Source organism: Nyctereutes procyonoides, unplaced genomic scaffold, assembly GCF_905146905.1.
Source record: "Nyctereutes procyonoides isolate TBG_1078 unplaced genomic scaffold, NYPRO_anot_genome, whole genome shotgun sequence".
Taxonomy (NCBI): domain Eukaryota; kingdom Metazoa; phylum Chordata; class Mammalia; order Carnivora; family Canidae; genus Nyctereutes; species Nyctereutes procyonoides.
Genome location: NW_026575132.1, coordinates 25,811,418 through 25,839,007, shown reverse-complemented (window position 1 = coordinate 25,839,007; position 27,590 = coordinate 25,811,418). Strand labels below are relative to the sequence as shown.

The following is a 27,590-nucleotide window of genomic DNA, read 5'->3' as shown; positions in this document are numbered from 1 at the left end:
CCCTGCTCACACACACTCTTATCTTTTTAAAAAGTAGACATAAATTACTCAGAAGACTGCTGAGCACATATTATGCTTTCAATGCGTTAGATACTATTTCATTAGTGTACTTTGGCCTCAAAAACAGTTCTGACATGGGCATGAAGTCCTCCTTGTTTGGGTCCCCAGGATACAGGAAGCCATGGCTGAATGTGCTAATTGTTAGCGTGGATCGGTAAGGACTTCTGAAGACATTAAGGTTGTAGGCGACATAGTAAACGGTTCTCAATTTCTACTGATTGGGAAGACGAGGCAATTTCCTCCTGCATACATTTTATTCACACATGCTAAATCTCACTAAACATATCACGCTGTCAGGGAAGATGACTAAGGGCAAGTTAGGGCTGTTAGGGCAATCCTTGCTTCTGGCCTAGTTTTGCACCACAGTAAATATAAATAGCCAGGAGCAAGACTGGGGACAGGGGGGCGAGGAGGGAACAGAGCACTGTGGGAGGCAGCTGGCAGTGAGGCAGGCAGGCAGGCAGGCGGCAGTTCTAGCCAAACAACACTTTATTTTTCCAGTCAACACTTGCACAGATGTTACTGTCCACGTCCTGACCCTAGTGGGGGGGGGGGGGTGTCCCACCACACTGGGAACATCCATGGCCCCTAGAGCAGTCTCTTTAAACCTTCCTAGGATAGTAAGAAAGCCCTTCATCCCAACAGGATGGAGCTGCTGCTTGCTAATGCAGTGCTGGTGCACGTGCTGTGGGATTCCCGCTCTCCTCCCTTCTCAGGGAAGGTTGGGATGAAGTAGGGCAAGGGTGTAGTGGAGTTTTTGTGAGCTACAGTGACCTAAGCGCATAACCACTGGCCTGACCTACCACTCCAGGTTTAGTCTGTACCACCCAGACAAGAGCCTCCTTGAAGCTTAGCCACAGCCTGCTGGGAAGGAGGAGCTGGCAAAGAGTGCAGAGTGAGCTGCAAAGGACAGGACACAGCCAGGAAATAAAGCAGAGAGGGACATGGGACAGGAGAGGAAAAGGATAAAGTGCCCAAACTAAACCACCAGTGGGACACGAGGACAGAGCAGCACAGGTCCCTGAGGATAGGAGGAAAATAGAAAGGGCCAGACCACCAGGGCTTGAGGCATAGTGGAATGAGAAGAGAGATGAGGCAGGGAGGCAAGTGCAGGGTGGGAAGGACTTCCCTTAGCCCTGTTCACATCCACTAACCCAAGTGTAAAATTATTTACAAACTTAAAACCAATCCCAGGCATGGGCACTGTACCAGACCTGGGACAGCAGGCAGGCAGGCAGGCAGGCGGAGGGTGGACGGGCTCCCATCTGACAGCCAGCTTCCCCACACATGCCCTCTCCCTTAGAGCAGGGAAGAGGAACCAGGGATGCCCCTAGCCAGGAAACCCTACTGTGCCTGCAACTCCTTCCCCCGTGGCTCATGGCTCTGTCACGGCCTGAGCCTCCTGGTCTGACTGTACCAGAGACAGGGTGTCGGGCCCCAGGGATGGAAGGGGTGGGGCATCGGGGGGCTCTGAGGATGTCTCTGGCCCCAACCCCAGCTCGGCATTCAGCTGTTCCAGCTCCCCCTGATCCAGCAATTCGAAGTCCTCCGTGGTGAGTGCCTCTTCTTCCTCGGGGGCAGGCAAGGGCTGGGGCAAGTCTTGGGGGAGAGGGGGGAGCATGGAGGGGGAGGGGGAGGGGGCTGGGTCACTCTCAGCAAGGCAAAGTAGGGGTGACAGGGTGCTCGGTGCAGTGGTGAGGTCACCACTCACTGCCTCTGGGCTCAGTGTCTCCACTGGTCCTCCCGGGGACAGCTGCACTCCATCTGTGGGAGAGCCCGCCCCATTGAAGTGCGTGTTCACAAAGTGAAGGGGGGACGAGAGCCGAAGCAAGGTTTCCTTGGCTACCACATCTTCCTCCTCCTCTTCCGAGTCTAGGTCTTGCCTTGAGAGGGCCTGAGGGGGGCCCAGCAGGTCTTCGGGGGGGGCTGGCTCAGTCTCCTCTCCTTCTCCCAGCTCCCGGCTCAGGGCCTCCTCTGGCTCACTTGGCAGGCTCTGCTGGTCCAAATCTGTGCAGGAAACAAAGGGTCAGGAATGGGTGGATGGGCCTGCTGTTCTGAACCATCATAACAGGCACTCAGTTCAAGGATGAGAACTCAGGACATGGAATACTGGACCAGCCTCAGGTGTTAAGGTCTTTCAGGAGCTTGAAGTCAAATTAGAGGATCAGTTCCCAGAGGAAATATTTACAGGGGTGACAGCCAAAGAGCACAGCCAACATCCACAACAGGAAACAGGAAGATTGGAAGGGCAAAAGGCTTCTCATACCCTCGGAGACATCAGTTAGTTGTGGAGTCGTGGCCCGGGATACAGAAAAGCCACCACTCTCCAAGATAGAAGCCTCCTCATCTGACAGCTCTGAGTCTGTAATGGCCAAAGCCAAGGCTGTTTTCTTCACATCCACCTGCAGGAGAACCCAGACAACACAACAGGTGAGAAGAGATCCAATTATTCAAAAATACCCCCCACTGATTCCCAGTCCCTTGGGAGGTGGCTGCTCTGAAATGGATGCTCCTCCAGCGTTCTACTTGACATCCCATCTCCCTTGGACCTCACCACCGGGGAGAAGCCAGCCAGTTCTGCTTCGCTTTCACTCTCGGTCTCTGCCAGTGGCTCATCACCTCCGGGGGGTGCGTTCTTCCCCTGCCGCTCTAGAGAAATAATAGCAGAGTAGTGACCAAGTAGAGACCGTGGTGGAGGACAGACATGGCCAAGGAACTGGAAAAGAAGTTCCAAGGCACTTCATGAGCCGTAAACCAATGCCCTCCCCCAGGGTCCCCTCTTGGGTACAGGAGCCCCTTACTCTTCTTGTCATGTTTGTGATGCAGGGCATCAGCTTCTGCTTTCATGCTGTAGTCCAGCTGCATGAGCAGGGGCTCCAGGCGAGTGTACATCCTCTGGATCAGCTCATGATAAACCACCAGGGGCCACAACAGGATGCTCAGCACTAGGGGTTAGAGAGTTCACTCAGAGCTCCCTGTGCCTATTTCCTAAGGGCCCCCATTTAACCGGTCCCTAAACAGAAAGCTTTCTGGAGACTGTACCAACCTCCTCCCTCCACATCTCCTACTCTCCTCCCCAGGTGATTCTTCCGCTGTTATTAATTCTCCAGCATCCCCTGGAGATCTCCGTGAATGGACAACCAGAGAGGAAGAGAGAAAGAGCGAGTGCACGCACCACCCTCCCTTAGAGTCAGTCAGTCCCTTTAATCCAGTGCAGTAAAAGAGAAGGAAAGGCCTTCGGGAAGGACAGAGATTGAACCCTACTCACAGACAATGTAGGAAATCATAATCCCCGGAACGTAGTGTCCCAGCACAGCCAGCACAGCACAGCCAGAACAAACTCGAGCACAAAACTGCAGAGAGAAGCAAGGCTAAAAGGCATACGCCCCATTCACCTGGGCAAGACACTGCTGCTCAGCTGGCAGGAGCAGGGGTAAGGATGTCTTCTAGGGATGTGGTGATCCACTCTAGTCAAGAGGATGTCCAAGACCACCAATTCAAGAAGTTTACCCCAGACCTCACCAAACACCTATAATCCAAGCTGCCTCTGCCTTAACAAGCAGCAGCATGAGAACATCAAACACATTATTCCCTGAAATGAGACTACTCCTATACCAGGACACTACCTGTGAATGTTGCCTTAAAAGGCACCAGCCCTCTTCCTTCAGTGTCCATCCAGGGATTTCATGTTCCTCCTCCCCATCTGCCCCCCCCCCCACCATTTCCCCACAGTGCAGAAAACTGTTTTATGACATGGAGGTTACCTGAGCTGGATTCTGCCTCTTGTACTGCAGCAGCTCCTGCAGGTGAATCTGGAAGGTGAGCCAGCTCTCAGCCAGGTATCTGCACAACTCGGGCACACTCAGCAGGTGCGGCCGGGCGCCTGACCCCGCACCCTCACTGGGGAGACAGGACATGACCCCTGGAAGCCTCAGACACCAGCTTCCTAGGCACTCATAACCCTCTGAGAATGCCAAGGAGATCTTCAGTCTAAACATGTGGACAACCCCACTTCCCAAAGGGAGGCTGGCCTGGTCTTGGGAAGCAAAGCCCAGAGTTTCCAACCCTCTGCCCCAAAAGAAGCAGGCACCCAAACACCTAAACAGGAACCCAGGACCAAACTTGTTGCCAGTCCATTTGCTATGCTGGGGTCTGTGCTGTAGTGTTACCCTGCAATGTGGTGACACTGGCACCAAAGCAAAATAGGGTCTGGGGTATTTGTCTTCAAGAGATGACCTGCACTCACCTGTCAGAGTGTGGCTCCTCTGGGGATGATGCTATAAAGAGAGGAGGGGAAAATTATTGAGTGGAGACATGTCCCGGGGCAGGAATAACTGCCCCACCTCTGCACTTTATTCAGATGCCAAACGCAGGAAGAAATACATTGTTATTATGGCTTGCATTTGTATGCCTGACTCCTTTAAACCTCACTCTTCTTTTTTTAAGGACTTTAAAATTATTTTTATGTAACCTTTACACCCAACGTGGGGCTTGAACTTACAATCCCAAGATCAAGAGTCACATGCTCTACTAACTGAGCCAGCCAAGTGCTCGGAACTTCTCTATTGGGATGCCCAGGTGGCTCAGCGGTAAGTGTTTGCCTTCAGCTCAGGGTGTGACCCTGGAGACCCAGGATCAAGTCTCACATCGGGCTCCTGCATGGAGCCTGCTTCTCCCTCTGCCTCTCTCTCTCTTTCTGCATGTCTCTCATGAATAAATAATAAAATCTAAGATTTATTTAAAAGAGAAAGATGCAACAGAAGGAGTAGAGGAAGAGGAAGAAGCAGAAGAGACTCCCTGCTGAGCAGGGAGCAGGATGATGGGCTTGATCCCAGGACCCAGAGATCATGACCTGAGCTGACGGCAGATGCTTAACAGACTGAGCCACCCAAGGGCCCCTAAACTTCACTCTTTTCAAACACACTTTACTCGTGTTTACATCCCAAGCAGCTCACACAGCCTGACATCTAACTGCTCCTATGAGCTCGCTCAGTCCTCCCCTCTTTACTAAGTACATTTTATCACCCTCGTTTCATAGAAGAGAAAACCGAGGCAAACACAAATTGAGTCGCTATTACAAGGTCACATACACGGCGAACGGAACCCGGGCAATGTGGCTGTAGAGCCCACGCTGTTTACTACACTCACGGTAACACTGATTTTGAGCTGGAGAAGTGGTGGTGCCTGGACGCTGGCGGCCCGCCGCACGTTCGCCCTCCTCCCCAGTCAACCCACCCGGCGGGGTCGGGCACGGGGCAAGTGCAAGACACGGCTTGGTGGGCGAAGTTAACACTCACCCGAGAGGTCCGGGAAGAAGCGAGGCTGCCAGAGATCCAGCAGAAAATAGGCCAAAAGTGAGACGCTGAGTAGGAAGAAAGGCCGGAGGGACGACGAAGAGAGCAACCTTCGGGAGAGACGGGCACCGCGGCGCTGAGCGGCTGAGCCTCCCACATCCACCGCGAAAGGCGGAAAAGCGCCCACTGATGGGGGAATGGGAAGCTCCGGGCCTAACTCGAGACCCCAGAGAGAGGGATGGGCAACCCCGACGGGGGTGCTTCCCCGCGGCAAGCGTCAAGCCCGGGCACGGACACGGGGGACACGGGGCTCCCGGGGCTCCCGGCGCCCCCGCCCCCCCGCGCGCCCCCGCGGCCCGGCCCCGCCCCCTCCGCCTCCGCCGCGGCGGTTACCAGAAGAGGCCGTTGAGCGCGGCCGCCGTGACCAGGCTGTGCAGCGGCTTCTCCCACACCAGCAGCCGCTGCGCCGCCGCCAGCACCGCCTCCCAGCCGCGGAGCCGCAGCCACAGCGTCGTGGCCAAGCGTCCCACCGCCTCGGCCGTGGCCGCCTCCTCCTCCGCCTCGCCGCTGGCCTCCCCCATGCCCAGGCTCAGACCCAGGCCCAGCCCGAGGCTCAGGCCCAGCCCCGGGCCGCCCCCCGCGCCGGTGCTCCCTCCGCCGCCGCCGCCGCCGCTCGCCATGGCCCCGTCGCAGCCGCCGCCCGAGCTCGCGAGGAGCCAGGGCTGCGCGGCCGCCGCCGGGGGCGCGTCAGGCGGAAGGGGGCGCACGCCGCGGAGAGCGCAGCCCGGGCCGCCGAGGCCCGTCACGTGACGGCGGAACGACGAGCCCGTCACGTGACGCGCCCTAACCGCCGGGAGAGCGCGGCCCGCGCCTGCGCGCAGGCGGCTGCCGGCCCCCCTGCTCCTGCGCAGGTTCGTGGTGCAGCTGCCGGAGTCGCGTCGGCGCTGGGGCCGCGGCGCTGCTCTGCCCTTCCGGCCCGAAGGGGCCGCGAGGCCTCACGCCAGCCCGATTTCTGCCCCCTGTACGGGCAGGGCGGCGGGGGGGTCCGTGACTGGCCCGGTGTTCCCGGTGCGCTGCGGACCGAAGGGGCAGCAAGTCGGCTTCCAGATGCCCAGGGTCGCGGGTGGGACCTGCTGCGGCCCGCGGAGGGCGGCGGCCGCCCTGTTCCTCAGCCCCTGACTTTCTGGTGCTCCCAGGTCCCTCCCCTCAGCGGGTAAACAGACACCGGCGCGTGACCCGAGCGACTCAAAAACAGCCTCACCTAGTCTGAAGAGTAGTTTCCTCCCGTCCCTTTCCGTAACCTTTGCTGCCAGCGCCTCTGGGAGCTCTCTCCAATCCCTCGCTCAAACAGGAGGCTGGGGTTGCGGGGTGAGTCTAAAAATAGAATCCTGTTGAGCTGTTTGCTTTGGGGGCGCGTGTTACTGGTATTTATTGAGGCTCCAGAGTCCCAGGCGCTTTATAGTCCCTCGTGATCCTTGCTTTCTGCAGCGACCCCGCAACACACCTACTTGTATAGCGAACTACCGACAAGGAGGAATACGGCAAGACGTAAGTGTTTTTTCTCCGCCACCTTGACCACAGTGTTTTTGTATTCTTTCCAAAAATGTTCTCTAGGTGTCTTAGGTACGTCTTAAAACAAACAAACAAGGAAACATTTGGCAGCAATTCGTTGTCGCGCATCTCGCTTTTCAGTGACTTGAACGTCTGCGTCGGTACAGAAGGCGGCCGGCTCGGTCACCCCCCGCGAGGCGTGGCCCCCGGGACTGTCCCCATCGCCCAGGCGAGGGCTCGCCGCGCTCGGGGCGGCCGGGGGGGGGGCGGGGGAGGCGGGCCCAGCGGGCGGCAGGAAGCTCCGGGCGGGGGCGGCCGGCGCTGGGTGAGGTGAGCGCCCCGGCCCCGAGGCCCGCACCCCGCACCCCGCGCCGGGGCCCGGATCGCCGAGCCCGGAGCCCCGCCCGGGGCGGAACAGGAAGAGGCGCCCGCCAGCCCGGCCCCGCCTGCCGCCGCCGGCGCGAGGAGCCGAGGCCCGGGGCTGCGCTGGGGAGGGCGCGGGCGGGCGAGCGCTCCGCGGCTCCCGGACACGCGCGCGTTCCCTTCCACGTTCGCAGGGCGGCAGGTGGCGGCGCGATGGACCTGGCCGGGCTCCTGCGGGACGAAGAAGGCACCTTCTGCCTCACCGGCTTCCAGGACTTCACGGTGAGAGCGCGGCCCGCCCCCTCCGTGGCCTCCGCGGGCGCTCCCCTCGGCCGAGCGCGGCCGCCAGCGCGCCTGCCTGCCGCCTGGGTCTGGAAGCCGGGCGCGAGCCCCTCGAGCCATGCCTACCCGAGGCCCTGGCGCCTTGGGCCCGGGGGTAGAGGAACGGGGTAGGGTTGGCCTCCAGGACCTTGTCGGGAGGACCTCTCCGGGGGCGAGCCCGTGGTGCAGGATCTCCCCCACCCCCTAGGTAGGCCGCCGTTGGCAAATAATCCCGAGAACCGGGCCGGGTGGGGGCACGGGCCTCCTAGCAGTGAGCTGAGCCTGCTGCCCCGCACCCCACTCCCACCCCGGAGCCAGGATCTCCACCGTAGCCTTCCTTCCCTGGCCTTCACCGGCCACCACCTGCCGTGTCAGTTCCTCCCAGGACACCAGAAACTGAGTGCTCGGATCCGAAGGAGACTCTACTATGGCTGGGACTGGGAAGCTGACTGCAGCTTGGAGGAGCTCTCCAGCCCCGTGGCAGGTTAGTGTTGTGTGGTTAGAGAGAAGCATGAAGGTGGGGCTGTCAGAGGCCACCAGAGTGACTGGGTGTATACCCCACGAGCTGTGTTGTCTGTTCCTAGCTAACTTATCAATACCTGGTACAAGGAGTGGGTTTCCATTTCACATTTTTTTTAGTTCAGATGAGTAAAATACGTCACTGTCTTACGAATTTGTATCGCTCTTGATTTGTAAATGGGCAACGTAACACATGTATCCCAAATTTACAAGGTGTGTTTATTTTCTCAGATGGGTGGGATGAGAGACAAATCAGGGTAATTTCAGGTGACCCGCAAATAAGCCCTTCCTGCTGGAAGGAGCTGAAAGTCAAATGTGGAATGGGCTTTTTGTCTCAGGATGGGAGAATTTGTTTTGTTTTACTGTGGTTCTGTCCCTAAGGCCTCAGATTATACTGATCCGACTCTTCTGCTGATAGCAGTGGGAACTAGGTGTGCGTGGGGGTGAGGTGGTAAGGGAGGAGTTGCTTGCCTATCTGTCTGCCTTTTTGCCTCCTGTAGACATTGCTGTGGAACTGCTCCAGAAGGCAGCCCCCAGCCCTATTCGTCGACTCCAGAAGAAATACGTAGCTCATGTGTCCAGGTGAGCCTGGAATTGAGGCCGGCAGGACGAGAGAGTGTTTGGGCCTCAGAGAAAGGGAAGTGTTTATCTGTAAAGCAAAGGTGTAAAGGCACAGGGATGAGCGTTGTAAGAGTGGTAAGGGCTGAAAGACCCTTGGGGTTAATTAGAGATCTTTCTGCCACCCAGGGAGGCGTGCATCTCCCCATGTGCTATGATGCTTGCCCTGGTGTACATTGAGCGGCTCCGGCATCGAAACCCAGGCTACCTACAGCACGTGTCATCCTCTGACTTGTTCCTGATCTCCATGGTAAGACGCCCCCTCCCCTCCATCTCCCTGCTGAGCCAGAGGCTGACCCTGAGCTCTTGTGACACCGCTTCTGGCTCCTCTGTAGATGGTGGCCAGTAAGTACCTCTATGATGAAGGGGAGGAGGAGGAGGTCTTCAACGATGAATGGGGAGCGGCAGGGGGCGTGGCCGTGCCCACTCTCAACGCCCTGGAGCGGGGCTTCCTGAGTGCCATGGTGAGTAGCTGTTCTGTCTCACTCAGCTTCTCTGAGCTCTCGTTATGTTTCTTTCTTTTTTTCCTTTTCTGGTAGTGCTCTGTAGTTTCTTTGTTTCTCTTTTTGCCTCTTTTCCTTGTGTCTTATTAGTGGCTTCCCTTCCCAGCCCTTCTGGACCAACCACAGCCTTTGGAGGTTCCTGGCATGGTGAGGCCAGAAATGAAGTATCCCCCACCCCTTCCTTCAGGCCCTACATGTTACAATCTGAGTCAGAGCTTATCTCACTGGATTCTGAATATTTGCCTCCAGACTTTCTCTGCCTCACAACTCTGAGCTTCCTATGGGCATGAACTATTCTTAGGATTATTTTCAATCTCTGTCTTTAACTGAGGGGTGTACTATGAAACAAAATAACATGGTGTTAAATGAGTTAATATGTAAAAGCTCTCGAAGCAAGTATCTGCACGTAGGAAGTGCCAAGTAAGTATCTGCCGGAGTGGTGGTTGTAGTTGGTGCCGTGGTCCTGGTTATTCAGTGACTGTGGCTCGTATCTGAGTTTGGTCTGGCGCCCTTGTTTTCCTGCCCACAGGATTGGCGTCTCTATACTGATCCTCGGGAGATCTTTGAGGTGCTGAGCTGGCTGGAGAGCTGGTAGGTTCTAGAGTTGGGGAGAGAGGCTCAAGGGATTTGGGGGCTTAGCCCTAAATCGTAAGAAGGAGACAGAAATAAGGGTCTGTGTCACTGGGGGGAGGGAGGAGAGAGGAAAGAAAATTGCCCAAGATAGTGGCTCCTAAACCTGTCTGCCCTCTTTGTAATCACCTTTGGAAGGGCGGGAGAAGCTCCTACAGATCTGTTTCACTCTCAGTTTCTGGATCAACAGGTAGCCTAGGAATCTGTACGTGTAACAAGTTCCCCAGTGTGTCCCGGTGGGCCCCCAGGGGAATGAGGGTGCCACTGGGCCCGCTGCAGAAGAGCTGCAGACGCCCCTTGTCTTTCTCCCCTGCCAACAGTGTGGCTGAGCAGCAGGGACGGCGGCGGGGCTGGTATACCTACACAGACCTGTGTGTGCTGCTGGAGCAGCCGGCCTGGCAGTTGGCCCTGGGCTCCCTCTGCCAGCGCCTGGCAAAGGTGAGGATGGCTGCGAAGGCAGGGGCCTGGAGCGGGCGGACCTCTCTGTAGGTGTGGGATGGGCAAGTGCTGCAGGTCTTGGGAGATGGGGTTTGAGACTAGGTGGTGACAGCTCTGACTTGAGCACAAGCTTTCGGACAAGGAGTGAGTGGGTTAAAGATAGTCAGAAGCAGGTTTTAGGGGAAGGGTGTTTGGGAACTGATTTTTCTTACATTCTCTCTTGCAGCTGTCTTGCCTGTTGGCTATGGCATATGTGAGCAGTGTGGCCCTGGCGGTGGCGTCGGTGGCTGTAATTCATCAGTCCTTGGGGCTGTCCTGCAGCCCCTCCCCAGGCCCCCCCGACCTTGGACTGGTCTCCAGGTGCCTCTTGGAACCCTGCCTACCTTCTTCTGTGCCACAGTGCCTGCCGCGTCCTGCTAATGTCTCCAGCTGCCTAGAAGGCGACACAGGGCTGCGTTCACTCTGGGGCAGTCTTCTGGCTTCACTGACACCTCCACCATTGCCTCCCCCAGACCCTCCTGCCCCTCCCACTCTGCTCCATAACTGTCCCCTCTGCCAGAAGCTCCAGAGAGATACCCCAAGCTGCCACGCCTGCCACCACTCCAACCATACAGTCCCCACTGGGCCCCCCAACCCTGGGTACCACTCCCGTAACCTGGCTCCCCCCTGGCCCTGGAGCCCAATGCCCCCTCTGCTCCCCCAGCCCCAGCAGTGTTCCCTTTTCAGTGTCATGGAGCTAGCCCGTCTCAAGTCTTTCATTTTCCCAGGCTAGGCGGGCCTCTGAGGAACACACTAAGAGGATCTGGGAGTCCCTGAGAACCTGGAGGGGCAAAGCTTGATTTAGATCCTCTCTACCTCTCTGGGTCCTTGGCTGGTCCCTGTCCTCCTAGGCGAGGGAGCTTAAGGGGCTGTGGCACCGAAGGACTGAAGGTCACTCACTCTCAGTGGCTGGGTGCTTGGCCAGGGCAGTGATGATACCAGGGAAGGCTGCAGCTTCGTGACCAGGGCCATGTCACGACCAGGGCCTTGTCACAGCCAGACCAAGAAGATTCCTTGTCTCTCTACATCCCTCGGTTCTAAACTTTGGCTTTTAAGGATGGAAGGGGAAAAGTGGGGTGAGGGAGGGAGGAAAAATTGGGGGCCTGTGTGATGTCCCTGAAGCAGGAGAGTCAGGGACTGATAGGGCCAAGGTGGATCTGCCGGGGGAAGGCTGGGTGAGGTGGGGAACCCTCTCCACACCCATCCCTCGGATATAGCCTCAAGGAGCCAGGGACTGCTGGGACCTTCGGCCTTTCCCTTTTGTCTTCCAACCTCTTCTTAGTACCTTGCTCCTGGGCTTCCCCTCTTCCCCTGGTTCTTCTCCTGGGTGTTCTCTTCACGGGCCTCTGTGGCCACTGCTTTGTATCTGGGTTTTTCACGCTTTTGTAGAACTGAGGTTTCAATAAACAGTTTCAGTTGCACGGCCTGGATTTTTTTCTTCTGCGGCAGCCCTAGCAGAATTTCCCTCTCGTCTCTGTGTTCTAAGCCTTTATACTTCCTGAGCCCATTATCTTGCAACTCATTCTTTCAGGGCCCCATTTTAGAACTTCCTGTTGTTTGAGGGGCGCCTAGGTGGTCAGTGGGTTGGGCGTTCAACTTTTGGTTTCGGGTCAGGTCATGATTTCAGGGTCCTGAGATCGAGCCCTGCCTTGGGCTCCATGCTCAGCGAGGAGTCGGATTGAGAGTCTCTCTCTCCCTCTGCCCATCCTCTGTTCTAGCATGCAAATACATGCACAGTCTCTCTGTCTCTTTCTAAAACAAATAAATGTTTTTTTTAATGTTTTTTTTTTTTTAAAACTTCTGTATTGTTTAATGGTTACAGGCTTCCATTTCCAACGTCCCCTCATCCCTGCTTCCAGCACCCTGCGGCCCCTGGTGTTGCTTGACTTGGGTCCTATGGGATGCCTGAGGTGGGCCCTGTCCTTGTGGATCCTTAGAGGCCAAGACCAGCATCCTCTCTCTACCCTGACTTCCAGTCTCCTCTGACACATGGTAATAATGGGTGGTGTTAAGAGGAGTCCAAGGCTGAATTATCTTTGGAGGAAGGATAACCCTTCTGGCACCTGGACTGAGGGCATTTGGGACAGGTAGTACTGCCCCCTAGGGGGCATTCTGGTAACTTACAAGGCATTTTTTGAGGCAAAAATGTGAAGGGATGCTGCTGGCATTTAGCTGTTATGTGCAGGATGCTAGGCAACCTGAACTGCTTGAGACTCTTCCCTTATTATGAAGAATTCCCAAGGCAACTCTTGAATGACCCACTGGACATCATGTATATGAAAAGCCTGTTCATGTGAACCTAGAACTTTTTAGCACGTAAACACGAGATAGTTTGCACATTTTGAAAAAGACTGTTTCCAAGGAATGTACCTACGTGTAAATTAAAACTGGACTTTGCTTGGTTCAGCACTTTGCCAAGAACTTGCTCGTTATTTTGGAACATCAGGTCACCAATGGCAGCGCGGCTTGTGGCACGTGAGTCACCAGGAAAGCACCAGAATCAGTGGGCATTGTAGACACCACATCCACGGTGATTCGACATGCGGGCTGGCAGTGCATTACATTGTCTCCTTGTTTAGCTGGGCCCAAGCTTTCACATATGAGATACTTGTTATCAATCACCTTTATTTCTCCTTTCTGTTACAGTGAGGATATTACATGGAGTTGTGGTCACTGTTGCCACGTGCCATGTATGGATATTACTTACCCATGCATTTCCTTCCTGGGGAGTCCTGGGGGCTGGACTCCGAAAAGGCTGAAAACTGGTGTAACACTGATCTTTCCAGTTGCTGGTGGTGAGGAGGGAACACTGTAAAACTTCCCCAGGATCTTTGATAAGTCTTCTCCCCACCCCTCCTCTCCGCATTGCAGAGCGTGGAACAGGGGATCTAGATGGAGATTCTTGGGGGGAGGGGTCTAGAATGTGGTTCCACAGTTAATGGGTGATGGAATTTGCACAAGAGCTGGGCAAAGGTGAAAGGGCCTGTCCTGCCCCAAATCCCTCACCCCTTCGCTCCGCTTCACTGACACCTCTACCCCCTCCCCACAGCAGACAGCTAACTTCATCCAAACTCTGACCTCTTACACTCTCTACTTAACTCTGGCCCAGGACAGCCAAGACAAGAAGAGAGCAGGGCTGCATGAGCCGATCACCCCACCATCCCATCCAACTCCGATCCATGGACCTGCAGGATGCCCTGGCTCCTCTGCCGTTGTCGTCGTCACCACTGCCATCACCGCTGCCGCCACCACAGTCTGCTGTTCAAAATCCCTCCTCTCACCTTTGGGCTTCTCAGTGTGGGCCTCCTCCCTGGGGCCTCAGCTGTCTTCTGGCTCTGCAGGTAGGAGCAGATGTGTAGGAGTTGGTGCTGGCTGAAGAAGAGTTCTGGGGGGATAGGTGTGACCTGAGAAGCCCTCTGGCAAGGGGTATTTCCATTTTTTCCTGAAGACCACCCATCCCATTCCTCCTCCTGCAGCATATCTTGGTCCTGGCTTCTCTGCTCTGTGCCTCCCACCTGCTCCTGCTTCAAGGACTCCCGCCAGGAGAGCTCTCTTCCTCCCCTGCCCAGCTCTTGGCCTCCAGCTTCTTTTCCTGTGGTGTGTCTACCATCCTGCAAATTTGGATCGGCAGCAGGTGAGGGGAACTCCCTGAAGAGAAGGGGGCGGGGTCCCACGTGTGTGTGTGTGTGTGTGTGTGTGTGTGTGTGTTTGTGTGCTCGTGTGAGTGTGGGAGAGGCCTGAGGAGTCCTTTCAGTTGCTGCGTTTCCAGACCTGCCAGGGCTGCTGTTCCTACAGGCTGCCTCTTGTCCAGGCTCCATCCTTAGAGTTCCTTGTCCCTGCTCTGGTGCTGACCCAGAAGCTACCTCTGGCCATGCAGACCCCTGGAAACTGTGAGCGCAGAGCCAGGCCAAGGGGTGAGGGTGGGGTGGGGTGCCAATCTGAGCCTCCGGGTGTACGTGGGTGCCGGATCGAGAGCGGGTGGGGATGGGAACCACCAGGCTGTGGGGGCTTGGAGCTGTGCCAAGCACCAGCTAGGACTGTAGAACACTGGGGTTCTGTCCTGCTTACCGCTGTCCTCTCCACACCCCCAACTTGTCCCTGTCCCAGCCTCCCTTGTGCTGCGCCGGTGTGGGGGGCCTGGCTGCCCTGGCCTGGCGCTCTGGAACACTTCTCTCCGAGAGGTGAGTGCCTGAGGATGGAAGGCAGGAGGGCTGGAGGTGATGGCAGGGTGAAGGCGGTTCTTGTTTCCAGCTGGTGGGGACTGAGATGGTCTGGGGGAAGGAGCGAGGGCAGAGGCCCACCCCCAAGAATTCATCAAGAAGTCCAGGCCTAAGTCAACTTCGTTGAGCAGAACGCTCCCTCTTTGTTCTTTTTCTTGGCTCCTCCAGGTGTCCGGGGCTGTGGTGGTATCTGGGCTGCTGCAGGGCACGCTGGGGCTGTTGGGGGGTCCTGGCCACTTGTTCCCCCACTGTGGGCCCCTGGTGCTGGCCCCCAGCCTGGTGGTGGCAGGGTTCTCTGCCCACAGGGAGGTGGCCCTCTTCTGCTCTACTCACTGGGGCCTGGCCTTGCTGTACGTAAGTCCTGAGAGGTGTGAGGTGGTGACCAGTGGGCTGTGCGGGACCTGGAGGCGGGGGGAGAGCAGCTGGCCCTAGCCAACTCAGCAGCCATCTGAGCAGGGCCAGTCTCTTGTGGATTTGGAATCCAGGATTTTGGCTGGATTCGTTTGGTCTCCCTGGCTTTTACACTGTCCCCCGCTAACCTCCCCCCAAGACATCCTCCTTCCTCTCTTCTCTGGGACCCCTTTTAACGAATTATTCCGTTCTTACCTCTATCACCCGGCACAGGAGGCCTGCTTCCTCTTGCTCCTAAAACTCCTTCTCTCTCCTAGGCTTATCCTGCTCGTGGTGGTCTGTTCTCAGCACCTGGGCTCCTGCCAGGTACCCCTGTGCCCCTGGCGGCCAGCTTCAAACTCTTCACCCCACACTCCCATTCCTGTCTTCCGGCTCTTCTCGGTACGTGAGAGTCTGGCCAGGGGCAGATGAGGGGAGAAGGAATGGCATAGAATGCTCGCTCAGCCTGCTATCTTTTGGCTTCTGTCTACCCCTCAAAGGCTGGCCTGGAAGGTTCTGGGGGAGGGGTTCTTTCCTGCCTCAGTTTTTGCCCCTCAGGTACTGGTGCCGGTGGCCTGTGTGTGGATCATCTCTGCCCTTCTGGGGCTGAGCCTCATCCCTCTAGAGCTGGCTGCGTCCCCCAAGGCACCATGGGTCTGGTTGCCTCACCCAGGTAGGTTCGTTCTTCGTCCTCCATCCTCATTTCTTTGGACTCAAGATTTAGGGAATTTCATTTCTGAATTAAATCCTGTGTTTTCTCAAAACACATGGGGGAGAGAAATTGCCAGTCTGAGGGGGGCAATGGCAGCCCCTTGCCACGGGTGTTTTTTGGGGGTGTGAAGAGACATCTGCAGGCCCACCGCTCCCTGTTGATACTCCTTACCCAACTTACACCTTTGTGCTACCTCCCCCCACAGGCATTTGAGTTGGTGACCTACATATACAAATTGCTTTTGAGGCGTTGTGTACAAAAGTTGTTCATTCGTCGATTTAACAGAGGTCTGTGGTGTGCTGATTTTGTGCTGGGCATGTGATAGGGGACGTGGTGATAAATATGACACAGTACCGATACCCCTGAAGCTTATATCTGCTGGGGAATGCAGATCCTGATTAAATAGTCACCCAAGTAAATGTAAAATTGCATGTGGTAAGTGTGACAATGGGGAGATACCTTGTGTAATGACAGCTTATCATGGAGACTCTGTATTCGAGAGATCAGGAAAAGTATTCTTGAGGAAGTGATCTCTGAGCTGAGATGTGAGAGATGAGTAGGAGCTAACAGAGTGAAGGCCAGGGAGAAGAGCATTCTAGGAGGGAGAACAGCATATGCAAAGGCTCTGTGGTAGCCAGCAACACACCTAGTACAAAGGGCATGAAACAAGGCCAGTATATCTGGAGTGAAGGGAGTGAGGCAGAGTGTGGTGAGACATGACGCCTTGTAGACCATGGTAAAGGGATGAGTTTCTCCTGGGTTTATTGGTTTTGTTGCAAGAGATTGTCTTCAAAGACAATGGGGTTTCAAGGATTCCTATGGCACAAAACCTTGAAGGCAGGGAGGTGCTCCAGCCTTGAGTCTGGCCCCAACACAGCTCTTTCTCCCTCCCCAGCTGAGTGGACCTGGCCCTTGCTGACACCCAGGGCTCTGGCTGCAGGCATCTCCATGGCTTTGGCAGCCTCCACCAGCTCCCTGGGCTGCTATGCCCTGTGTGGCCGGCTGTTGCAATTGCCTTCGCCCCCTCCACATGCGTGCAGTCGAGGGCTGAGCCTGGAGGGTCTGGGCAGTGTGCTGGCCGGGATTTTGGGGAGCCCAATGGGCACTGCATCCAGCTTCCCCAACGTGGGCACAGTGAGTCTTATCCAGGTATGTGTGTGGGGGTGGGGGCGGGGGCGGGGGAGCAGGAGATGTGGGCGATGGGGGGACACTCCTGCCGTGCCGCCTGGTTGCCACCTGCGTCCTGCACTCTGTCACGCTTGCCACCTCAACCATCTCATTTAGGGAGGTGCCTAGAAGTGGAAAGGGGCTAGGAGTGTGAGGAAGACACTAAGCCACCATTCCATTCCTTCTGTTCCCTGGGCTGGGAGTTGGTGAGATCAAGTCTTATAAAGTCCCTGCTCTCTTGGGCACTTCAGAGAGGGAAAGGCAGACAATTTAAGGAAAAATGTAAGATAATTTCAGAGTGATAGGTGCTATCAAGAAAACAAAGCGGGGGAAAAAAAGAAAAAAAGGGTAAAAATTAAAAATAAAGTCTTTAAAAACAAAAAAGAAAACAAAGCAGGGTAGTTGTGGGATAGTGGTTGAGAAAAGGAGGACCCTTCAGGTAGAGTCCTTCTTGGAAGGGTACCATTGGAGTTGGGATCCAAACGATGAGATGGGCCAGCCAGGCAAAAACTTTGAAGAGTTTTGTTTGAAGAAGTGGCTGTGTCTTCCAGCATGTCTCCTCCCCCTAGGCGGGATCTCGGAGAGTGGCACACTTGGTAGGGCTGCTGTGTGTGGGGCTTGGGCTCTCCCCGAGGCTGGCCCAGCTCCTCACCACCATCCCGCTGCCTGTGCTTGGTGAGTGGACGTATCAGCGGGTCTGGTATTGAACCAGAACTCCCTTCCCCCCTCCAGGATGGCCCAGCTGGTTGCTTGAGGCTGGCTGGCACCCTCTCTTTCTGAACAGCCCCCCTGACATGGATAGCAGTGAGCTATCATTTTCCCCAGCCCAACGTCTTGGCCTCTTGAGTGGGCTTCTGGTGTAACTGGAAAATGAGTTGTCTGTCTCCATCCCAACCTGCCCCGCCCTGCAGTCCTCCCTGCCCTGCCAGCCCTTCCCAACCCCCTTGGTTACTTCCCTACGAGACAGGTGGGGTACTTGGGGTGACCCAGGCCGTGGTTCTGTCTACTGGATTCTCCAGCTTCCACCTGGCTGACATTGACTCTGGGCGGAATGTCTTCATTGTTGGCTTCTCCATCTTCATGGCCCTGCTGCTGCCAAGATGGCTTCGGGAAGCCCCAGTCCTGATGAGCACAGGTGGGAGGAGGAGGGATGGGAAGAGGAGGAGACCCAGGGCTGGAGGCTCCGGGGCTTGGAGGCTCTGTGGACTCCAGGTCCCACACCCTTTCCTAGGCTGCGGTGTAAATAGTTCATCCCTTCGTATAGCAAATATTTATCAAGCATCAGATAAGCCCCTTGGGATACAAAGGTGCCTCCAGAGGTTACAGTCTAGTAAAAGAGAGAAGAGCTACGTACAACTATAACAGGAAAGGGTCAGATAAGGAGCTGGGGTGCTCAGTGGTGAAAGAGAGTTTCTGTTTAAGATGATCCAAGTTAGGTTTTACGGAGAAAGTAACATTTTGCTGGTTTGAAGGATGGTAAGATCTGAACGTATTTAGTGAGAGGAAGCTTGTTTCCGATGGGGGAGCCATCATAAACAACAGCCTAGATGTAAGAAGTCATAGGGTATGTCCAGGGAGCAGCAAATACCTTAGTTTGTTAAGTGCAGCCTAGCTAATAGCAGTGGCACTCAACAGGAGGATTTCCCCCTGCAGAAAATATCCAGAGACATTTTTGGTTGCTACAAAAAAAGGAGGGGATTGTTATTGGCACTTAGTAGGTACAAGGATGCTGTTAAGTATCCTACAATGCACAAGACAGTCCCCCTCAAAGTGCTATCTGGTCCAAAATGTCAGTAAGTATTGAGGTTGAGAAAACCAGGCTAGAGCATGGGAGGTAAGAAGTGGGGAGCAAGATTGGGGCATTTATATATTTATTTGTAAGATCGATTTATTTTTATTTTAGAGAGAGGGAGAGAGAAGGTGCTAGTGGGGGAGGGGCTAAGGGAGAGGGAGAGAGAGAGTCGACAAGCAGACTCCCCATTAAGCTGGGAGCCTGGGAGCAGGCTTGACCCCAGGACCCTGAGATCATTATCTGAGCCAAAACTGAGGGTCGGCTGCTTAATCAAGTGAACCATCCAGGTGCCCCATGGTTGGGGCTTTTAATATCAAACTTTCCAGAGCCTGGAACTATCAAAATATATCTGGAGGGCCTGTGGATGGTCAGAAGACAGGATGATGGGCTGGGATCTTGTGGGAAGGGCCTAGATGAGGGAAATACAGAGTAGGGGGGCAAAGGCCGGGGGAGACGAGATAACAATTCAGAAAGATCTGTTTTCAGCCTGAGATTTAGATTTAGGTATAGAAACAGAAGATTCTTTGACCCTGCATCGGATCAGAGTTCCCCTCCTGCCTTGCCCCAACCCTATGTAGGCTGGAGCCCCTTGGACGTGCTACTGCGCTCGCTGCTCACAGAGCCCATCTTCCTGGCAGGACTCTTGGGCTTCCTCTTAGAGAACACCATTCCCGGTAAGTTGAGGTCAGGCCCCAGCACAGTGGGGGAGTAGCCAGGATGTTCTCACTCCCTGGATAGGGCAATGGCCTGACCAACATTTCTTTTGCAGGTACAAGACTTGAGCGAGGCCTAGGTCAAGGGATGCCATCTCCTTTTGCTGCCCCAAAGGCTCAGATGCCTGAGAAGTCCAGGGAGAAGGGTGCCAAAGAGTACGAGCTTCCTTTCCCCATCCAAAAGTTGCATCCCTGCATCCCCCAGCCCCTCCGTTGCCTCTGCCCGCTGCCTGAAGACCCTGGGAATGAGGAAGGAGGGCCCTCTGAGCCAGGAGAGACAGCCAACTTGTTGCCTGGCTTTGGGGAGCAGTGTCCTGAGTCTAGCAGAGAACTTGGGTCCCAGTGATTACCAGGACTCCTACTCCTGCCCTGGTTAGTTTAGCCCTAACTCCCAGCTTGCTGGAGACTCAGCTCCCAGGTTCTAATTTCTCCTAGAAAGAGGTGTAGAGGTGTGTGTGTGTGTGTGTGTGTGTATGTGTGTGAGAAACGGGCCCATCTAAAGCTCATTTCTCGATAGGTGTGTTGCCTTTCCTTCTTTTAATTAGGCCTAACTTCAGGTGGGGGCCATGGTTTAGTGGGCCAGGAATGAACAAATGAGATTCTGCATGTGAACTATCTAGTCGAACCCCAGCGTTCACTTAAGAAATATTTATTGAAGGCCTCCCATGGGACGCCCAGGTGGCTTGGGGGTTGAGCGCCTGCCTTCAGCCCAGGGTGTGATCCTGGAGTCCAGGGATCGAGCCCCACATGGGGGTCCCTGCATGGAGCCTGCTTCTCCCTCTGCCTGTGTCTCTGCCTCTCTCTCTCTCTCTTTCTCTCTCTGTGTTTCTCATGAATAAATAAAATCTTAAAAAAAAAAAGAAAAAGAAAAAAGGTCTCCCATGTGCAAGGTCCTGGAATTACAGATATGGATAAAACACAGTCCCTGCCTTCTTTAAGGTACTTACCATTTAAAAAGACTTATGTGTAAAAAAAAATAAAATAAAAAAAATAAAAAGACTTATGTAATCACTAAAATCTAAGGCAAAAGGCAGTCTATAATAAACATTAAAACAATGCTATGGGAGCAAAAACGAAGCAACAATGAATTCTGACCATGGATAGGGGCAAACAAAGGCGGCACTGAGGCTGGCCTCCGCACGAGGAGGATTTTGGGTTGTGGAAAGTGAATGTGGAGACTATTTCAGGCCCAGGTATTCAGCAGAAACAAAACCATCAGTTGTACAGAGTAGATAATGAGTTGTGGGGCTTCAGGTTTCTCCGTGGTGAGGGGGCACACGCATGGGGTTAAGCGGAAGGAGAAATATGGGATGAAGGCCGACCATGGGGTTTGTGGGTGAAGACCCCCTCAAACAATTTGAGTGCTAGAGAGGACCAGAGAGATTATCTAGTGAATTTCAACCTCCTCATTTAAAAAATTTATTTATTTATAAAGATTGTATTTGTTTGAGGGGAGAGGGGCAGAGGGAGAGGAAGAACCAGACTCCCTGCTGAGCAAGGACCTCGGAGGTGGACTTGGGGCTTGGTCCCAGCACCCTGAAATCATGACCTGAGCTGAAGGCAGACTCTTTTTTTTTAAATATTTTTTTAATTTTTATTTATTTATGGGGGATCCCTGGGTGGCGCAGCGGTTTGGCGCCTGCCTTTGGCCCAGGGCGCGATCCTGGAGACTCGGGATCGAATCCCACGTCGGGCTCCCGGTGCATGGAGCCTGCTTCTCCCTCTGCCTGTGTCTCTGCCTCTCTCTCTCTCTCTCTGTGACTATCATAAATAAATAAAATTTTTTTTAATTTTTTGTTTTTTTATGATAGGCACACAGTGAGAGAGAGAGAGGCAGAGACACAGGCAGAGGGAGAAGCAGGCTCCATGCGCCTGGAGCCGGACGTGGGACTGGATCCCGAGTCTCCAGGATCGCGCCCTGGGCCAAAGGCAGGCGCCAAACCGCTGCGCCACCCAGGGATCCCTGAAGGCAGACTCTTAACTGAGCCAGGGATGCGCCCCTCCTCATTAAAAAAAAAAAAAAAAAATTGGTTGGACAGGTAGGGGCGGTAAGTGACCTGAGCTGGGTAAGTGACCTGAGCTGCCGACAGGGCCACATCCAGGGAGCCCTCCCCGGCTCGGTGCAGGGCCCTCTTCATGGGCCCGGGCGCCTCCGAGGGGCGCCGCCCCGCTCCCCGAGCCCCCCGGCGCTCCTCCCGCTCCCCGGGCCCCGGGCGCTCCTCCCGCGGCCCCCAGCGCTCCTCCCCGGAGCTCCTCCCGCACCTCCCCGGGCCCCCGGCGCTCCTCCCGCTCCTCCCCGGCGCTCCTCCCGCTCCTCCCCGGGCCCCCGGCGCTCCTCTCGCTCCTCCCCGGCGCTCCTCCCGCTCCTCCGCGGGCCCCCGGCGCTCCTCCCGCTCCCCTGCCAGGAGCCCCAGATGCCCCGCCCACGCCGAGCCCGGGCCCCGCCCCCCATCCCCCGCCCCCCGCCCGAGAGGCCTCCACTCTAGGCCTTTGGGTTGGCGCGGGCCGGCCTGCAGCCGGGAGGCCGGGAGCTGTCGCGGCCGCTCACGGTAGGCGGCGTCGGGGGACTCGGGGCCGGGCCCGGGGCGGGGCGGCGCGGCGAGGGGCCGCCGGGACCCCGCGGGCTCGCAGGCTCGGGCTGGCGGCCCCGGAGGGCGGCGGCGGGCCTGCGGGGCGGGGCGGGGCGCGGGAGCCGCGCGTGCGCAGCCCGCCTGCTGGCGGTGAGGCGGGGCTTGGGGGGCCGGCGGCGGGTGGCTCCTCGGTCCCCGGGGGCGGGCCGTCGGCTTCGTTACCCCGGGGGGTCCCGAGCCGCGTCCCGGCGCCGCCGGTGCTGTGACGTGCAAAGGCGGACGGCGAAGGCCCTGGCAGCGAAGGCGGGGGCGACTGCGCCGGCCGGGCCCGGGGGGGGGGGGGGGGGGGCCGCGGTCGCGGCCCGGCTGCCCCCTGCAGGATGGCGGGGGAACTGCGCCGGGAGCGGGGGCTCCGGAGGGCCCGTGGCTCCGGATGGCCCTCGGGCCCTCTGCGTCGTTCGAGAATAATAAACGGGTGAATGTAGGTAACGTGGCGGTTACGGACGGTCTTGAAGGGAAAAACAGGACGGGATGCCGAGCCTTGGACTCAGTGGGACGCGCTGGGCGGGCGCAGCCAACGCCAGGTCTGGAGCTGAATGTCTCAGACCTTCCTATGGGGCCTGTGGATCTCGGGCACGTTTTTTAAAATTTTTATAAATTAATTTAAAAAAATTTATTTTTATTAATTTTTAAGTTTATTTTATTGGAGTTCAATTTGCCAACATATAGCATAACACCCAGTGCTCATCCCGCCAAGTGTCCCCCCCAGTGCTCGTCACCCAGTCCCCCCCCACCTCCCCTTCCACCACCCCCCTGTTCATTTCCTAGAGTTAGGCGTCTCTCATGTTTTGTCACCCTCACTGATATTTTCACTCATTTTTAAATTCTTCCCTCGCAGGTGTTTGGGTGGCTCAGTGGGTGAAGCGTCTGCTGTCAGCTGGGGTCATGATCCCACGGTCCTGGGATTCAGTCCCATATTGGGGCTCCCTTCTCAATGCGGAGTCTGCTTCTCTCTCCACCCCTCCCCCTTGTTTTCTCTCTCGAATAAATACATTTTTTATTTTAAAAAATTTTTTTATTCATGAGAGACACACAGAGAGGCAGAGACACAGGGAGAGGGAGAAGCAGGCTCCCTGCAGGGAACCTGATGCGAGACTCCATCCCTGGACTCTGGGATCCTGACCTGAGTCAAAGGCAGACGCTCAACCACTGAGCCCTCCAGGTATCCCATTTTTAAAACAAATAAATAAACTCCTCCCCTGTCCCCCAAACAGGACCAAAAAACAAAACAAAACAAAAACACAACCCCACAACAACAAACAACCCAACCAATTCAGTTTGAGGGTTTTGAGCTCCCAGGCTTTCCAAAGTGATGGACCAGGGAAATCAACCCAATTTGGGTCACTCTTAGGGAGCACCCTGCAGAGTCCTACGGGGACAGGCAACCTCACTTGTTCCCTGAATCTGTGACCTTTGGCAATGTGGAACTCTAGTGAGGACTGGCTTAATCATTCCAAGATCTCCTCCCCGTGGGAAATGACTGTCGTCCCATCCTCCAAACACAAGGTTTTGAGGCTGCTGCAAATAAAAATCGCTGTACATATTTACTTTTCACCCAACTACGGGCTGCACACATGAAGTTTTGTTACAGGGCCATACTTCAAAAGCTAAATTATGGTTGGAAGAATGACTGGAGGAACAGAACTATGCTAGCTGTGTGAATGAAATGCAAGGAATTTCATTCACTTTGTATTTATAGACTGAAAAAATGAAGAGAATGGTATCACTCTACTCCTTGCTCCCCCACACACACAGAAAAAATGACCAAACTTCCTGCAAAATAGCCATAGTCATTAAATATCTACTAGGTTAAAACTACAAACATAGTCGTTGAAGTAGAAAAGTTGGTTTCCAGGATTTCCAGGATGTACAGCAGGGCATGATGTTGTCCATGGCTGTACTTGGGTTGGGATATGGGGGATGAGTGAAGCCAACTTTAATGAATTTTTTCTATATCTGTGAAATGCTGTGTCTTGTATTTATGACTTCTTAGTCATCTAGGTTCTTGAAATGGGATTTGGGGCTTTTTTTTGTTTGCTTCTGGACACAGATTATTAGCTCTTTATTTGTGTCATTGATCCCCTTGAGAATTTGACATAGCTATGGACCTCTTTGTCCCAAATGGCTATATGCATGTCTACACAGATGTTGCTGGTAATTCCAGAAGATTCACATGCATAGGCTCTAGATTAAGAATCCCTCTTTTCAGGAATGTATGTATCTATGTGTATATAAATATTTAGAGAATATACATACATATATATATACAGAGAGAGAGAGAGTGTGTGTGTATTTGAAAATCTGAGATTTTCTGGAGTTTTATTTCTAGATAATGATCAGATAATTTAAATTTCCTGCTCACAACACTTATGACGATGTTTTATAAGACAAGAATTATATCTTCTAGAAGTTCTGGGAAAGGCTAGCATTGGCATATTTATTAGGGATATGGTAAAGAATGGTTTAGGTTTCCACATTAAGTTATATTGTTAGAAAGCAGAAATACTAAGACTAATATGCTGAGGCTTAACCACTATAGAAGAAAGACATTTTATGCCCTTTAGGAACTTAATTTGAAAAAATGAATTCTTTTTCTATAGTGAAGATTTATTTTTAAATAATTATGGAGTTTGTTCAGGGATACATAGTGTGTACATGAATATTCTAATTTTTTCAATTTACTCATCTTGTGATATATAAATCTATGCATTACAACAGTGTAATCAACATATGCTGGTTGATTTTTCATTTTAAAGACAAGACCAAAATCAAAACCTGTGAACTTATTATACTTTTCAAACTGAAAGAATCAAATAGCTAGCTACAATTCTAAAATAGCATCAATAAATCCAGTATTTTTCTTGTAAGTATCAACAGGCTATACTGAAACAAGGTAAAATATAAATACCCTACTCTGTACTTAATTTGAAGTGTTACCACTGAAATCAATTACAGATGTTTATTCTGAGATGCTACTATGAAGGTTGTAGACTCAAATGCTGATAATGGTAATCAAAGTTAAATTTATGGGATACCCAGAAAACAGGCTGGATTGAAACCTGTACAATTTTAAAATACTCATTAACAACAATTTTTGAAAGACACATAGAAGGCTAGTGTTTTCATATAAATTGGGAGTTTTAAAATCATCTCCCTTTAGTGCTTCAATTGTCACATGGCCATAAACCAAAGACTAAATCATTTCAAATGATCACAAATACTATTTAGGCAAAAATTCTCATGTGTCAGTACTTTTAATGTTGTATACATCAAATTATAGTAAAAAGATGACTATAAACAACATGCAGCCCCGCTATTTTCATGAACGGCACAACAGATTACAGTGAACCGAGTTTATATTCCACCATCAAGTGTGGTTCTCCCATTAGTTCACTTTGTGATGGGTCATTAAGAATATCTTCAAATCTAATAGTCTCATCATTACCCCTTAAAATATCCAATGAAAGGTTTGAGCTTGCAAGAAATGGAAGACGCTGAACCTGCTGCACTGCCTTGAATTCCATTTGTAATTTTAGTGGAACAAACAGACCCTGGAGTTTCTTAGTGTAGAAAAATTCATTTTATCTTGGTTGAGCTGGAAATTTTTTTCTGATAATCCAGGAGGATGACTGGGCAAAAGTTCATTTTTCACACGAGGGAGACCTTTTCGAAGAAGATAATGCTGTTCAAAAGGTCCACTTGCTGAAAGTTAACTGGAATACTCTCCTTCAGCTGAGATCCAAGTCCTCTGGCATTCATCTTCACTTGCTCTGTGAACAGCCACTCGGCCCTATTACTGTCAGCCGGCCCCACTGCTCACTTCCCTGAAAAATTGAATTCTAAATAGATTTTTCATAGCCAGGAGGTAGTAAGGTGGGGCAGGGGATGGTGTGTGTGTGTGTGTGTGTGTGTGTGTGTGTGTGTGTAAAATGTAAATCCATGCCTTCCATCTCCTTAGGGAGGAGTCCTTCACAAGACTTATTTGATGCAGAACTGTTTAAGTGGTGCCCCATCCCCAGACTGTGGGGCCAATTCCCTAAATTAAGGCTTTTCTGCAGATGAAGGAACTGGAGCAGGGCCTGTTGATGCAGCCATGGGCCTGGCTACAACTTGCCGAGAACTCCCTCATGGTCAAGGCTTATATCACCAAGCAGGGGTACGCCTTACTGGTTTCAGATCTTCAACAGGTGTGGCATGAAGAGGTGGATGCTAGTGTGGTCAGCCAGCGAGCCAAGGTAAGTTGAAGAGAAGTACTGCTGTGGGGGTGGTGTGGATATAATTTCTCTTAGTGAGGGTTGGGGTGTATTCACATCAACCAGCTTGTGGGCTTGTAGGTGGCCAAGGGAGGTCAGATCAGGTTGAGACAATTCCAGCAAATGGCCTGCCCTTCCATCTAAAGCCCTGGGATCTTTCCATATTTCTGTCCTTATGTTTGTTTTTTGCGCTGCCCACAGTACAAGGTAGGATTGTGAAGTAGGCCAGTTGCTCTCTCTGTGTTCTTCTTTCCTCTTCCTGTTTATTTTTTTTTAAATATTTTATTTATTTATTTATGAGAGGCACAGAGAGAGGCAGAGACATAGGCAGAGGAACAAGCAGGCTCCCCATGGTGGGGGGACTCGATCCCAGGACCCCGGGATCACCACCTGAGCTGAAGGCAGATGCTCAACCACTGAGCCACCTGGGTGCCCCCTCTTCCTGCCTTTTTGTCTTCTCTTCATCTCCACTGCGCTGTCTTCATGTTAGCCAGAGTTTTCCTTTACTGTTGGGGGGAGTCTGTTTCCTTGTTATACCCCGACTCCATACAACTCCTGCTGTCTTTTTAGGAGCTGAACAAGCGCCTGACAGCTCCACCTGCAGCTTTTCTCTGTCATTTGGATGATCTGCTTCGCCCACTGTTGAAGGACAGTACTTTCCCCAGCGAAGCTATGTTCACCTGTGATCATGTGGCCGAGGCACTGATACTACGGGTGCGGAGTGAACTCTCTGGTCTCCCCTTTTATTGGAATTTCCACTGCATTCCCGCTAGCCCTTCCCTGGTGAGTGTAATTCAAGTGTGGAGTGGGGAAGGGGAATGACAGCTGCTTCAAGATGAATCTTTAGGTGCTCTTATTTTTGTGTGGATTCCACTTGAAATTCTTCTTCAGTCAGAACACTTTCCTTGATTAGACGGAAGGCAAAACAGATTCTCGACTGGTACATCTTTTCCTTGCAAAGGGAGCAGGGTTTGGGTTTACCTGCTTTATTGAGCATCTTTATTTATTAATTCAACATTTATTAAGCATCACTTTAGACTGGTTGTTAGGTGTCCAGATCTAAAACAAATAGCCTATTCCTGGAGTTTATAATCTAGTGAGAAGATAGGCAGGAAGCAGAATAAAGTATGGTAAATTCTTTGGTTGAAGTAAGCTCAGGATGAGTGAAAGTTTGAAAAACCTTTTTTTGAAGAGTTTTTTTTTTCCTTTAGAAAGTGGAGGGGGAGGGGGAGGGGAAGAGGGAGAGAGAGAGAGAGAATCCCAAGCAGGCACCATGCCCAACAGGGAGCCCAACATGGGGCTCAATCTTACAACCCTGAGATCATGACCTGGGCCAAAATCAAGAGTTGGGTGTTTCACCGACTGGGCCACCGAGGC

At 53.5% G+C, this 27,590-nt stretch overlaps 4 protein-coding genes and 1 pseudogene across 11 annotated transcripts in view; 3 read left to right on the top strand and 2 right to left on the bottom strand.

Annotated features, from left to right (window-relative positions):
• Positions 1–531: 531 nt before the first annotated feature.
• RETREG2 (reticulophagy regulator family member 2) lies at positions 532–6,139 on the bottom strand. Its single transcript, XM_055345127.1, has 9 exons — positions 5,748–6,139; positions 5,358–5,464; positions 4,307–4,337; positions 3,825–3,960; positions 3,329–3,413; positions 2,862–3,005; positions 2,615–2,709; positions 2,327–2,462; positions 532–2,067 (listed from the first exon to the last, which is right to left on the bottom strand). Exons 1-9 carry the CDS (start codon positions 6,032–6,034, stop codon positions 1,436–1,438), a joined length of 1,653 nt encoding a protein of 550 aa, XP_055201102.1. The 5' UTR covers positions 6,035–6,139; the 3' UTR covers positions 532–1,435.
• Positions 6,140–6,291: 152 nt separating this feature from the next.
• CNPPD1 (cyclin Pas1/PHO80 domain containing 1) lies at positions 6,292–11,757 on the top strand. 4 transcript variants are annotated; one of them, XM_055345131.1, is made up of 10 exons: positions 6,292–6,722; positions 6,969–7,066; positions 7,463–7,550; positions 7,965–8,073; positions 8,609–8,690; positions 8,856–8,976; positions 9,062–9,190; positions 9,759–9,820; positions 10,180–10,297; positions 10,524–11,757. In XM_055345131.1, the coding sequence occupies exons 3-10, from the start codon at positions 7,482–7,484 to the stop codon at positions 11,067–11,069; spliced, it is 1,236 nt and encodes a 411-aa protein (XP_055201106.1). In that variant the 5' UTR covers positions 6,292–6,722; positions 6,969–7,066; positions 7,463–7,481; the 3' UTR covers positions 11,070–11,757. The 4 variants fall into 4 exon arrangements, with proteins under 4 accessions (XP_055201106.1, XP_055201107.1, XP_055201105.1 ...); XM_055345132.1 differs by having other exon boundaries at positions 6,969–7,134; XM_055345130.1 differs by lacking the exon at positions 6,969–7,066 and adding an exon at positions 6,843–6,902.
• Positions 11,758–11,853: 96 nt separating this feature from the next.
• On the top strand, positions 11,854–20,352 carry SLC23A3 (solute carrier family 23 member 3). Of its 3 annotated transcripts, none has more exons than XM_055345126.1 (13): positions 11,854–13,131; positions 13,451–13,677; positions 13,813–13,970; positions 14,132–14,226; positions 14,444–14,517; positions 14,862–14,910; positions 15,225–15,348; positions 15,505–15,619; positions 16,554–16,807; positions 17,395–17,500; positions 17,793–17,960; positions 19,196–19,291; positions 19,387–20,352. In XM_055345126.1, the coding sequence occupies exons 1-13, from the start codon at positions 12,995–12,997 to the stop codon at positions 19,674–19,676; spliced, it is 1,893 nt and encodes a 630-aa protein (XP_055201101.1). In that variant the 5' UTR covers positions 11,854–12,994; the 3' UTR covers positions 19,677–20,352. The 3 variants fall into 3 exon arrangements, with proteins under 3 accessions (XP_055201101.1, XP_055201099.1, XP_055201100.1); XM_055345124.1 differs by having other exon boundaries at positions 14,725–14,906; XM_055345125.1 differs by having other exon boundaries at positions 13,446–13,677; positions 14,725–14,906.
• Positions 20,353–21,770: 1,418 nt separating this feature from the next.
• NHEJ1 (non-homologous end joining factor 1) overlaps positions 21,771–27,590 on the top strand; it is an 83,282-nt gene continuing 77,462 nt past the window's right edge. The window contains exons 1-3 of one of the 3 annotated variants that reach the window (XM_055345505.1): positions 21,771–21,879; positions 26,019–26,195; positions 26,784–26,996. In XM_055345505.1, coding sequence (XP_055201480.1) covers positions 26,019–26,195; positions 26,784–26,996 — 390 coding nt within the window. In that variant the 5' untranslated portion in view covers positions 21,771–21,879. Of the gene's footprint in view, positions 21,880–22,363; positions 22,382–22,442; positions 23,123–26,018; positions 26,196–26,783; positions 26,997–27,590 lie in introns of those variants that run through there. The other 2 variants (XM_055345504.1, XM_055345506.1) reach the window with 2 other exon arrangements.
• Positions 24,406–25,870, bottom strand: LOC129522949 (proteasome maturation protein-like; annotated as a pseudogene).

Coding starts and splice junctions, on each gene's coding strand:
- CNPPD1 (XM_055345131.1), top strand. CDS start 7,482: ATGGACCTGGCCGGGCTCCTGCGGGACGAAGAAGGCACCTTCTGCCTC. Junction 8,977..9,061: donor ACTTGTTCCTGATCTCCATG/GTAAGACGCCCC, acceptor GCTCCTCTGTAG/ATGGTGGCCAGTAAGTACCT. Junction 9,191..9,758: donor GGGGCTTCCTGAGTGCCATG/GTGAGTAGCTGT, acceptor TCCTGCCCACAG/GATTGGCGTCTCTATACTGA.
- SLC23A3 (XM_055345124.1), top strand. CDS start 12,936: ATGAGATACTTGTTATCAATCACCTTTATTTCTCCTTTCTGTTACAGT. Junction 15,349..15,504: donor CTGTCTTCCGGCTCTTCTCG/GTACGTGAGAGT, acceptor TTTGCCCCTCAG/GTACTGGTGCCGGTGGCCTG. Junction 17,501..17,792: donor CATCCCGCTGCCTGTGCTTG/GTGAGTGGACGT, acceptor CCTACGAGACAG/GTGGGGTACTTGGGGTGACC.
- RETREG2 (XM_055345127.1), bottom strand. CDS start 6,034: ATGGCGAGCGGCGGCGGCGGCGGCGGAGGGAGCACCGGCGCGGGGGGC. Junction 5,465..5,747: donor GCGCTCAACGGCCTCTTCTG/GTAACCGCCGCG, acceptor TCTCTCCCGAAG/GTTGCTCTCTTCGTCGTCCC. Junction 3,006..3,328: donor TATGATTTCCTACATTGTCT/GTGAGTAGGGTT, acceptor TCTAACCCCTAG/TGCTGAGCATCCTGTTGTGG.